The sequence below is a fragment of the Gadus chalcogrammus genome, chromosome 21 (assembly GCF_026213295.1).
Source record: "Gadus chalcogrammus isolate NIFS_2021 chromosome 21, NIFS_Gcha_1.0, whole genome shotgun sequence".
Taxonomy (NCBI): domain Eukaryota; kingdom Metazoa; phylum Chordata; class Actinopteri; order Gadiformes; family Gadidae; genus Gadus; species Gadus chalcogrammus.
Window position 1 is genome coordinate 2277718 of NC_079432.1, and position 12227 is coordinate 2289944.

General features: G+C 49.8%; 1 protein-coding gene across 1 annotated transcript; it reads right to left on the reverse strand.

The window, feature by feature from the left end:
• Positions 1 to 1319: 1319 nt before the first annotated feature.
• Positions 1320 to 11001, reverse strand: LOC130374061 (gamma-aminobutyric acid receptor subunit rho-1-like). The gene is made up of 11 exons (XM_056580629.1): positions 10855 to 11001; positions 9689 to 9736; positions 8421 to 8527; positions 6787 to 6854; positions 6308 to 6531; positions 3906 to 3988; positions 3462 to 3602; positions 2796 to 2948; positions 2153 to 2337; positions 2111 to 2122; positions 1320 to 1787 (listed from the first exon to the last, which is right to left on the reverse strand). Exons 1-11 carry the CDS (start codon positions 10947 to 10949, stop codon positions 1479 to 1481), a joined length of 1425 nt encoding a protein of 474 aa, XP_056436604.1. The 5' UTR covers positions 10950 to 11001; the 3' UTR covers positions 1320 to 1478.
• Positions 11002 to 12227: the final 1226 nt, after the last annotated feature.

Genomic DNA, 12227 nt, shown 5'->3' on the forward strand with positions numbered 1-12227 from the left:
GTAACAGCTGTTTAATAAATCTGGATGGATCTAGTCGAATGCTACAACCCTGAGTAAATTCTGTTTATTGGTTAAAAAGTCTCTAGGTCAAATATTGTTGAAGTAGTAAGGTCCAAACATTTTAAGAGAATAATGAAGAAAGAAAGAAATAATACGGCCTAAGAAGAACTATTGGTGAGCAGCACTGCAGCATGCAGCACTCGCCTAAATAAAGAAATATAGTAGTAAATAATAGATCGATTTTTATTCAAAACAGGATGTTCTTCAAAGGATGACCTATATTTATTTCAGGGGACTTTAGTTTCATAATTCAACATTTATTTCAGGGGACCTTTATTTCTTGTGGAAGGAAAGTCAGTAGGCTGCATGGAGCGTACTTCTCACAGATTAATTACTAATTATTTAGATGACTAAACACACATGAATCAACATGGAAATCTCCCAGGTGCCACTTGATGTGATTGTCATGGAACTCTGATTTCTAAATCCGGCCCAAAACACAAGAAGGAAACATCTTCACAAACACCCAGAAGGAAATGGAAGATACTCATAATCAGTCTCTGAAACCGGTATAGGAGGCTTTTCATTTAATTGAATTAAAAGATGTCTGACGTTAACTACATTTTTTATTCAATTTGAACGATGAAAAAAAAAAGTCAACACCAATGTTAAGCTTTAAATAATTATTAAATGTTGTCACCCACCTCTCCTCCAACCCTTCTTTCCACCCCACCCCACCCCACCTCTCCACCCCCCTGCCCTAAACGTCAGGTCTTTCATCCTTCCTAGCCGTTGCATTGGCCCACTTTCTCCCCAACCTCAGGTGAATGTTTGTGATTCTGCAGAATCGGTTGAGCCAGACGGCCTCGTTCTAGGAGACTCCTCAGTGCTGACTGGGTCTTCATCTCCTGGCATGTTCTTCGTCTCCTGACGCTGGTCTGTCTCATCAGTCTCAGTCCAGAGCAGGTCCAACGTATTTCAGTTCAGAACACGGTTTACTGAAGCAGCAACAGGGATGGTCCCGGCCCAAAGGTCCCCGGTTCGATCCCTCAATCTCCACAGCCTTCCTGGAGACATCTTAGAGCAAGACGACCCCTGACCCCCAGCTGCTCCTTAATGACCTGTCTCTGTACTGTCTAACCCCTGCCTGCTCCTTAATGACCTGTCTCTGTACTGTCTAACCCCTACCTGCTCCTCAATGACCTGTCTCTACCAGCTCCTACCAGCTGTACTGTCTAACCAGCTCCTTAATGACCTGTCTCTGTACTGTCTAACCCCTACCTGCTCCTTAATGACCTGTCTCTGTACTGTCTAACCCCTACCTGCTCCTCAATGACCTGTCTCTGTACTGTCTAACCCCTACCTGCTCCTTAATGACCTGTCTCTGTAACCCCTAGCTGCTCCTGTGGAGAAGGTCTCAGCAGTCCTGGTGAGCAGTAGGTGGGGTTAGCAGTAGGTGGGGTTAGCAGTAGGTGGGGTTAGGAGTAGATGGACCAGTAGATGATGTTGAAGAGCACGTAGGAGCCCGGAAACAGCACCCGGGCGTACGAGTCAATGATGTGCGTGTCGACCCAGGTGCTCTCGTAGCCGCCGGAGGTCACGTGACCAGTCACCTGGTCGTTCACCTGACCGCCCAGCTGGTCGCGCTCCATGGCGAGCTGCAGCAGCACCGTCTCCCGCTGCTTCACGCCGTTCCCCAGCGACGCCATCAGCCCGAAGCGTCCAGCCGCCTCGCCGTAGCCCCCTGTAGGACCGCCGGGCCGCGGCGCCTCGCAGGTACAGGGCAGCTGGGGACAGGAAGTTGGAAAACATACATCAGTATGTTCAATAAAATCCAAAGAATGCATTGGAATGCTTCTAATAAAAAAGTACCGTATTTGGTAAAAGATTGTTTACTGAATTGACATTCGGGACATTGTGGGCTTTTTTCTGCCCTTCCTGTCTTTTGGGAGATAACGTTTGGCCTGTTCACGGAGGTCCGATGGCCAGACGTCTGTCCAGAGGCGTGTGTGGAACCCAATCGTTGTGCGTAGCTCCAACAGGCCTCACATCTAAACTAGTGAACACGGAGGACCTCGACGCAGCGCTACGACTGAACCCCGCTCCCTACCTGCTCTCTGAGCTCCCGCTCCCTGGCGTCCTGCTCCCGGACCCGCCGCTCCCTCCTCTCTTGCCGCGTCGACAGGTAGTTGACGGCGGCGTACTCGATGACCGAGAGGAAGACGAAGACGAAGCTGACCCAGAGGTAGATGTCCACCGCCTTGATGTAGGAGACCCGCGGCATGGAGGCGTTGACCCCCGTGATGATGGTGGACATGGTGAGCACCGTGGTGATACCTGGAGACAGGAGGTAACCATGGTGATACCTGGAGACAGGAGGTAACCATGGTGATACCTGGAGACAGGAGGGAACCATGGTGACACCTGGAGACAGGAGGTAACCATGGTGACACCTGGAGACAGGAGGGAACCATGGTGACACCTGGAGACAGGAGGGAACCATGGTGACACCATGGTAACACCTGGAGACGGGGGAACCATGGCGACACCTGGAGACAGGAGGGAACCATGGTGACAACATGGCGACACCTGGAGACAGGAGGGAACCATGGTGACACCTGGAGACAGGAGGTAACCATGGTGACACCGTGGTGATACTGCGGGACACGAGGGACCAGCTAGCAGCTGACTAACTTGACTCACAACAAGCTACCAGCTCAAAGTAACTTTCCCGCTGGGTTAGCGGTGCTAACCTAGTGATGCTAACCTAGCGGGGCTATCCTAGCGGGGCTAACCTAGCGGCACACGGGCGGGCACGGCGCGGCGGTCGATCCAGAAGGACACCCAGGAGAGCATCACCATCAAGGTGGCAGGGAAGTAGGTCTGCAGCAGGAAGAAGAAGATGTGGCGCCGCAGGGTGAAGTTGATGTAGAGGCGGTTGTACCAGCCTGGGGGCAAAGGGCAAAGGTCAACAGCATGGAGGAAGGAGGGCAAAGGGCAAAAAGTTGGAAACAAATGTTAAGGTGGTGCTTAGTTTTGTTTTTTTGTATGTTGTTGTTTAGTGTTGTTGTTTGGTGTTTGTGTTGTTGTTGTTTACCGTTGGTGCTGTAGAAGGCCAGCTTGGTGTTGTTGTTTAGTGTTGTTGTTTAGCGTTGTTGTTGTTTAGTGTTGTTGTTTACCGATGCTGCTGTAGAAGGCAGCTTGGTGGTGTCTAGTGTTGTTGTTGTTTAGTGTTGTTTAAAGTTGTAGTTTACCCATGTTTCTGTAGAAGGCAGCTAGGTGTTGTTGAATGTTGTTGTTAAGTATTGTTGTTGTTGTTGTTTACCTGTGCTGCTGTAGAAGGCAGCTTAGTGTTGTTTAGTGTTGTTGCTTAGTATTGTTGTTGTTGTTTAGTGTTGTTGTTGTTTACCAGTTCTGCTGCAGAAGGCAGCTTAGTGTTGTTTAGTGTTGTTTTTGTTTACCTGTGCTGCTGTAGAAGGCCAGCTTAGAGGAGGTCCTGAACTCCTGGATGAGGAACTGGGAGAGGGAGATGCGGTCGTCGGTGTTCAGCGACTCGTTGCCCTCCTTCCAGTATAGCATGAGGTCATCGTCGGTGTAGGCGTCTGGGGGGCGGGGCATAGACACTAGAGCTGTGCTCTGATTGGTCCACTCAGGGCGGCATCATTTTGTAAAGCCGTTCATAACGTGAACGTTCAAATGCTGTTTCTGAAGAGGTTAGTAGGATGTGTGTTGGGTGGAGGAGTCGTTGAAGGTGGAGGAGCAGATGGAGGTGGAGGTGTTTTGGGTGGAGGAGCAGATGGAGATGGAGGTGGAGGTGTTTGGGTGGAGGAGGAGGTGGAGGTGTTTTGGGTGGAGGTGTTTTGGGTGGAGGAGGAGGTGGAGGTGTTTTGGGTGGAGGAACTCACAGCTCTCGATCTCCAGGGAGCAGGTCTGCGTGTCGAGGGGGAAGCAGCTCAGGTCCATACTGCACATGGAGGTCACGGTCACCCTGGAGGGGGAGGGGGAGGGGGAGGAGCAGGGGGGAGGAGGAGCAGGAGGAGTGGGAGGGGGAGCAGGAGGAGGACGAGGTGGAGGAGGACGAGGAGCAGGAGGAAGAGGAGGAGGAGGAGAAGCAGAGACACAAGGTGGAGGTGGGGTCAAATCAGAACGAGCCACGTCACATGACTTTCCGGTTGGTGGTTGCCAGGGTAACAGCCCTGCGAGCGGTCCTGTGACGTCGGATTGTTGGTGGGGATTAGACCGAGTGGACGGCCTGCCGCTGCAGACCTGCACATGTGCAGATTAGCATGAGAGGTTAATGGAGCTCAGCGCCCATCTGGAGAGGACTATTATGTTATTATATTATTATTAATATTAAGCTGCTGAGCTTCTTCTGCCGCCACTGCTCCAGTTGGATGAGCCTGCATTCTCCAACGCTCTGGATGTAGATCGGATCGTGTTTTCCTTGACGTATACTTTGGATGTTTGAGGGTCCTGTATTCTGCTGCTACAGTATGATACCGTTAATCTGATCTCAGGTGTTTCGCACAAACAATCAGTGGAAATCCCTGACTGCTGGTCGCTAATCCGCGGTCGATCGCCACACCTCTCCAACATCTCAAGGGCAGAGGGGTTGGGTTCTGCTCCCAGGGATGAACCCTGCCCTGACCGTGCTGACGCGCAACCCGTGTGATCACCACTACACAAACACCCCCTCCTCACCCCTCCATGGTCTCGGGGGGGATGGAGACCATGAAGGGGTGAGGAGGGGGGGGGGTGAAAGGGTCAGGGTGATAGGGAGAGTAGTGTTTTTTCTAGAAAGGTCTCCAAACCGCCGTACCATCGGTCGTCATCCCCCCCCCCCCCCTCCAGATTAACCCCCCACACCACCACCACCACCACCATCCTCCAATCACAGAACAGGAGACCCATTCCATTTTGTCAAGCAGAAATCCGGCCTCACACGCTACATGTATGAAACATGTTGATTTCCCAGACTCAGTTCAATGAATGCTAATCCCTGCCGCGTGTGCGTGGCCTCGGTCGCCGACCGCACGATGCTGGCCTCCGACACAGAGTGCCCGCCTCAGGGTTGGATTGAGTCGTGGTGGTGTGTGAGCTGCGCTACGCTACGCTACCCTGCGCTACGCTATGCTACGCTTCAGCAGAGGAGTAGCAGTCTATTAGTATTCATTTTATCTTCACAGATGTTCCCATCAGCCGTGTATCGTTCTGTTCTGTTTGATCACTTTATCTGAGATTGTTTATTACTCTCTAAGTACTTGAAATGCGTTTCGGGTGTTTAAGTCTGAACACATTCGGCAGTTATACGAGTTATGCTGACCAGCCCCCGGTACCCCCCCGGGTCGCCTCTAAGTACTTGAAATGCGTTCCGGGTGTTTAAGTCTGAACACATTCGGCAGTTATACGAGTTATGCTGACCAGCCCCCGGTACCCATCCCCCCCCCCCCCCCCCCCCCCCCCCCCCCCCCCCCCCCCCCAAGGTCGGCGCCCCCCTCTCACTCAGTTCTGGGGGGTTCTTCAGCTCCTCCGAGGGTGGACAGACTTTAATCCGGTCATTGTGTCCAACGCCTGAACTAATGACGTTGGCTGTAAACCCATTGGTCATCAGCCAGCAACTCTACAGCCAATCAACTGAACGTGACTCTGGCTCGTGGACGCTTTCTGCCTCTTCCCCAGACCCCTTTCACTGGACCCTCTCCATCAGGGATTAGCCGGAGCGGGCAGTGGGTCGCTGCCCCACATCCCAAAGTCCTGACCTGGTGGATCCCAGCCTGTAAAGGCAGACGGTGTCTGACTGGGTGTTTAACAGCATTGGCCTGAGCCTTCTCATCTGAGCCGGGGATCACTGGTGCTGTCGCCCTAAACCCAAAACCCCCCGGGTCGCCTTCCAACAACACACATCGGGCAAGACGTTCATTTCAACCTCACACCTGTTGACAGGTGACTCCTAGCTAGCTAACAGGTGACTTCTAGCGTGCTAACAGGTGACTTCTAGCGTGCTAACAGGTGACTTCTAGCGTGCTAACAAGTGACTCCTTGCGTGTTATCGGGTGATACTTCCTAGTGTGTTAACAGGTGTCTTCCTAGCATGCTAACAGGGTCTCTTCCTAGCGTGCTAACAGGTGACGCTTCCTAGCGTGCGAACAGGTGACGCTTCCTAGGGTGCTAACAGGTGACTCTTCCTAGCGTGCTAACAGGTGACTCTTCCTAGGGTGCTAACAGGTGACTCCTTGCGTGCTAACAGGTGACTCTTCCTAGGGTGCTAACAGGTGACTCTTAGCGTGCTAACCATGCTAACTCCTACCTGAGGCTGTAGAGGACCTTTCCGTCGGGGAACACCCTCAGCATGACGTTGTCTGTGGTGGTGTCGTGGGTGAAGGAGCGCTTGGAGTGGACGAAGAACAGGTCGGGCACCCAGATCTTCTTCACCAGCCGCCCGTCGAAGGTCATGCTCTGGTTGGTGGAGCTGTGGAAGGACAGACGTCTGTCCTTCCAGTAGTGCCGCAGGTACAGAGTCATGGTGAAGTCCTGACACACACACACACACACACACACACACACACACACACACCTGGTGAGTCTAACGCAGTCACAGCCTGGTGACAGATGGTAAGGAGCAGGTAGGGGTTATACAGTGAACACAGACAGTTTTTTAAGGTGCAGTTAGGGGTTACACTGTTTGTTAAGGAGCAGGTAGGGGAGTTAAGACAGGGAGTAACTCTATGACTCTATTACTAGAGAGACGTTTCCTCCAAAGGGTTGGCGCTCCAGCAGCAGACTCACCATGTCCACCTCTGAAATGGTGTCCAGACTCTCCACCTGGACGTCCACCCCCACCGGGACGGCCGGCCCTAGAACCAACACACGCTGTGAGGAACCAGCCAGCCAACCAGCCAGCAGCCAACCAGCCAGCCAACCAGAGAGCAAACCAGCCAGCCAGCAGCCAACCAACCAGTCGACCAACTAGCCAGCCAGCCAACTAGCCAGCCATCCAACTAGCAAGCCAACTAGCCAGCCATCCAACTAGCAAGCAAGCCAATCAGCCAGCCAGCCAACTAGCCAGCCAACCAGCCAGCAGCCATCTAGCCAGCTAGCCAACCAGCCAACCAAACAGCCAGCCAGCCAACCAAACAGCCAGCCAACCAGAGAGCAAACCAGCCTGCCAACCAGCCATCATCTCTGGGAACAGGCCTTCAGAGTGGAGGTGCATACAGGCAGCCAGGGTAAGCCTGTCAGTATCATGGTCCCAGTAACCAATTGGATTACATTTTACAAAGAGGTCTCCTCTTAATGTTTTTCTGTTTCAAACAGCAACAAAATGTCCGCCCAAATCCCTGTTGAGAGCATGCAGAGTGCATCGACTAAAGTATGGCTGGATACTCTAATCCCACCAGGCACTGGGAGGCTCTCTGATTGAATATAAAGACAATGAGATTATAAACATGCGACCAAATCCTCCCAAATAAAACCAACGCAAAGCCTTTGTTTTATACCAACGTTCAATACGAAAACAATGCATCTGAAACCGTGATATGATACCGCTATTAAAATCATAAAATATAATAAAAGCGGTACTGCTGTGTGTATGGAATTTATCTCGGTTCTGCTACCGCTAATATCCTTATATCCTAATATCCGTATTTCTAGAACGCTTTCATTGCTAAAGAGAAATCACTAAAGAGGAATATACAAAAACCATGAACACATCTGAGCGCTCACCTCAGAGATTAAAATTAGATTACTGAGAGCCAACAGCTGCAAACAGAAAGGTGCACACAGACAGGTGCATAAAGACAGCTGCATACAGACAGGTGCAGGCAGGTGTTCCTGCTAATGAGTTGATTAGTGAATTAAGTAATTACCGATCCACAGCTGCCCATAATCCAGCCCTGGTTAACTCATCGTATCCAAGCAGTGTTTCCCGCTCCAAGTACCGATGGTTTGAGGGTTAGAAAGCGAGTGTAGAAGAAGCTCTCTGGTTTGAACCACCTAATGCTGCGTTCACACGAAAATACATATTTGTCGCCCGTTCGGTTGAACGCTGATTGGCTGTTACGTTACGCACATCACCCAGTGGCCACGCAGTTGAACGCTGATTGGCTGTCATCACGTGAATGTCGCGGCAAAGTTGAAATTGTTGAACTCGAGCGAAAGTGTCGTGCTGCAAATCCACGTGAACGCGCTCGCCCGTGCTGTCAAAAGTGTCGCGCTGCAAATCAAATCTTGACGCGGGTTTTGTCTAGGGAAAATTTGCCTTGATTCGCGTCTCTATGTTGACTTTGTATGGAATCGTGTCGTCCCTTCGCGTTTGGTGTGAACGCACAGTAACATGTGTTGAACAGCGGCTGAAAGGCCTTGCTGAACGTCTGGGTCAGAGCGGTGTAACAGGACGGGGAACCCCCCCCCCCCCCCCCCACCTCCGAAGTTGGGCCGCATGGTGAAGTCATGGTCGCCAATACTCAGCAGCTGGTCCGACTTGGTGATGGAGACTTTGGTGGCGTCCTGGCTCCTCTTGTAGATGGAGCTGGTGGGGTCAGACAGGGTGGGGTCAGACAGGGTCATACAGGGTGGGGTCAGACAGGGTGGGTTAAGACAGGGTCATACAGGGTGGGGTCAGACAGGGTCATACAGGGTGGGGTCAGACAGGGTGGGGTCAGACAGGGTCATACAGGGTGGGGTCAGACAGGTTGGCGTCTTGGTCTGAGCTTTGTGATGAAACAGAATTCACAGGCTCTAAGTTCTAACCCATTTCCTGTTGTATAGAAAGGGACCTCATGCACTGAGATCAAAGGTAAGTGTAATGTAAAGGGTGAGCAGGTCAGTGTAACGTTAATGTGTAACAGGTTGATGTTAAGGAGTAACAGGTTGATGTTAAGGGTTAACAGGTCGGTGTAAAGCGGTAACAGGTTGATGTTAAGGGGTAACAGGTTGATGTTGAGGGGTAACAGGTTGATGTTAAGGGGTAACGGGTTGAGGTTAAGGGGTAACGGGTTGATGTTAAGGGGTAACAGGTTTATATTACGATGCAACAGGTTGGTATTAAGGTGTTACAGGTTGATGTTAAGAGTAAAACAGGTTGATGTTAAGGGTAAACAGGTTGATGTTAAGGGGTAACAGGCTGATGTTAAGGGTAAACAGGTTAATATAAAGGGGTAACAGGTAAGGGTGATGTTAAGGGTTAACAAGTTGATGTTAAGGGGTAACAGGTTGAGGTTATGGGGTAACGGGTTGATGTTAAGGGGTAACAGGTCAGGGTCATGTTAAGGGTTACCAAGTTGATGTTAAGGGTCAACAAGTTGATGTTAAGGGTTATAAAGTTGATGTTAAGGGTTAACAAGTTGATGTTAAGTGTTAACAGGTTGATGTTAAGGGGTGTCAGGTCGATGTTAAGAGGTAACAGGTTGAGGTTAAGGGGTAACAGGTTGATGTTAAGGGGTAACAGGTCAGGGTCATGTTAAGGGTTAACAAGTTAATGTTAAGTGTTAACAGGTTGATGTTAAGGGGTAACAGGTTGCTGTTAAGGGGTAACAGGTTGCTGTTAAGGGGTAACAGGTCAGGGTCCTGTTAAGGGTTAACAAATTGATGTTAAGTGTTAACAGGTTGATGTTAAGTGTTAACAGGTTGATGTTAAGGGGTAACAGGTTGATGTTAAGGGGTAACGGGTTAAGTTAAGGTGTTCTTGTACCTCCCAGTGTTCCGGAGCGCGACGCCCGTAGGAATCTCCCTCTTCGTCCTGAAAGGAGGAAGTGAACGGGATGATGAGACGACCTCGGAGCGCCTGGAGATTACAGGGATTAGGAGACAGAGGAGACACCCACCAGCCGGGGGCCGGATGTGGGGGGGGGGGGGGCTCACGAGGGGTGATCTTACGCTGTAATGAACACAGGACATCGCCACACCCTGAGGAACACATTTACTGTCTAACACCCTGGGGGTAGGGTAATACTAGACCACGGGCACCGCTGTGCATTCACTGCTGTTAGCCCAGCGGTGTTAGCACTGCTATGTTAGCCCAGCGGTGTTAGCACTGCTATGTTAGCCCAGCGGTGTTAGCACTGCTATGTTAGCCCAGCGGTGTTAGCACTGCTATGTTAGCCCAGCGGTGTTAGCCCAGCGGTGTTAGCCCAGCGGTGTTAGCACTGCTATGTTAGCCCTGCTATGTTAGCCCTGCTATGTTAGCCCAGCGGTGTTAGCCCAGCGGTGTTAGCCCAGCGGTGTTAGCACTGCTATGTTAGCCCAGCGGTGTTAGCCCAGCGGTGTTAGCCCAGTGGTGTTAGCCCAGCGGTGTTAGCACTGCTGTGTTAGCCCAGCGGTGGAGGAGAGCGGGATTAGAGCGCAGTGTCGCGGCTTGGCTCCGGTCCGGCCCTGGATAACCTCCCTAAGCCATAACAATAACTTTAATTCAGAAAGAATATTAACGCTGATTACGCTTTACGTAAGATAAGTGATTTACTGACCAGGGGAACCTTTAACCTTTTAAAGGTTAAGAAGTACATATATGTTGAGGTAGTTGTTCAAATAATTCCATTTGGTTGTGTCTTGGCTCCTTTTCCTTTAGTGACACGAGGAGCATTAAAATGTATTATTTAACTATCATCACGTGACTCCTCCGTCTTAAAGATGGCAACGGGGATCAGCGCCTCCAGATGTCTGAACAGGTTTGGAAACGACTGAGCACAAACACCGTAATGTCTTACTATCTTAATAACTCCATCCTCTGATGTCACGTAAACTTACAGGAGTTACAGTAAAACCAGGTTCAATCATCTCACAACCCCCCCTTGAAGACCAATTAAGACCCCCATGAAGACCACTGAAAAATACTGAAGACCAATGAAAACCATACAGGACCTGAGTCGGTCAACCGTCCCGAGTTGCGATTTCTCCCGCGCGCCTCTGACAGCGCCCGCCAGCAGCGCGAGCAGCAGCAGGACATGCGTGCGCATCGTGTCCAGGAGTCAGCGCGCGACAAACGGAGGATCTCCAAGCAGAAGTCTTCAAACGGCGCTCCTCGCGCTCCTCTTCTCCACAGTCGGTTTGCGCGGGAAGAGAAGATACATGTTCCCGCCTTGGCTGCCGGACGGACACTGCGCGCGGCGGGACGTATGCCCCATGTTGGCGCCTTTAATCTCACGCGGGAAGCAATCCCGCCTAAACCTTTAAGTCCTCCGGTCAGATGGCGCCCCCGGGAAAACATACGGCGCGTGCTCCTGTCACCGATTGGTCACTGACTGGGACCCCCTGTATCCTATTGGTCACATCCTTAAAATACTCATCACATTGCATAATAAATCATGCAAATGAGAGGGGATGCATGATTTATTATGCAATGTTGATGATAATTATGTTTTCATAATATTATATAATGATTATTTGAATAATGTTTAATTAAATCAGGATTTAGATTACGTTCCGTATCGATTGCAGTGATCGATATCGTAATCAAGGTATTATTTTTATTTTAATACATTATTATAATATCATAATAGGGAATAATGTCTTGGATAATACCTTCCCAAATGTGAAGGCCTACTTCAGTAGCTTTTGACAGCTTTATTTACGAAAAAGGCTTAAAAATGTCTTATTTACTAGAGCCTAGTGTTGTTTGTTAGAATCAACGGATGGATTTTGATTTGTTTTCATCAAACAGATTAGCATCTCTGAATTCTGTGAATTTTTTTCTGCTGGGAATGAAAATCTGTTGTTTTTCTGAACGAACAAGATTATTATTTCAGGATTCGGAGAAAAGTTTAAATGGAAACCCCAAAAATCTGCTCTTGTTTTTCTGAGTAGAAACGCTTGAGAGCTGGATCCATTGAACACGTCCCATCCGCTGAGTTAACCCAGCTAAATTCAGGTTTGTGTTTGAGGATACTGGTGTCTTAGTTAAACAGAGCAGATGTTTGGTTATTCCTCAGTCACAGCAGCTGGAGACAGGCAGGATTTATCTCGTATCTCATTCATTCAGAAAAACAAAGGAGAATCTTTTTTTCCATCACAACTTTTCTCAGAATTCTGAGATAATGATATTGTTTATGCCGAAAGAAATCACAGATTAATTGTTTTGCATTAAAACAGAGCAAAATGTTGTCCTTAGGTGAATGCATTAGGCTTCCCTAAATTACAGGAAAGATTAATTAAAATAGAATAAATAATGGTTAGTAAAACTATTATTTGGCTATTTGTATTTTAAGGCTACTATGTTGTTGCACTGCGGGTTTTGA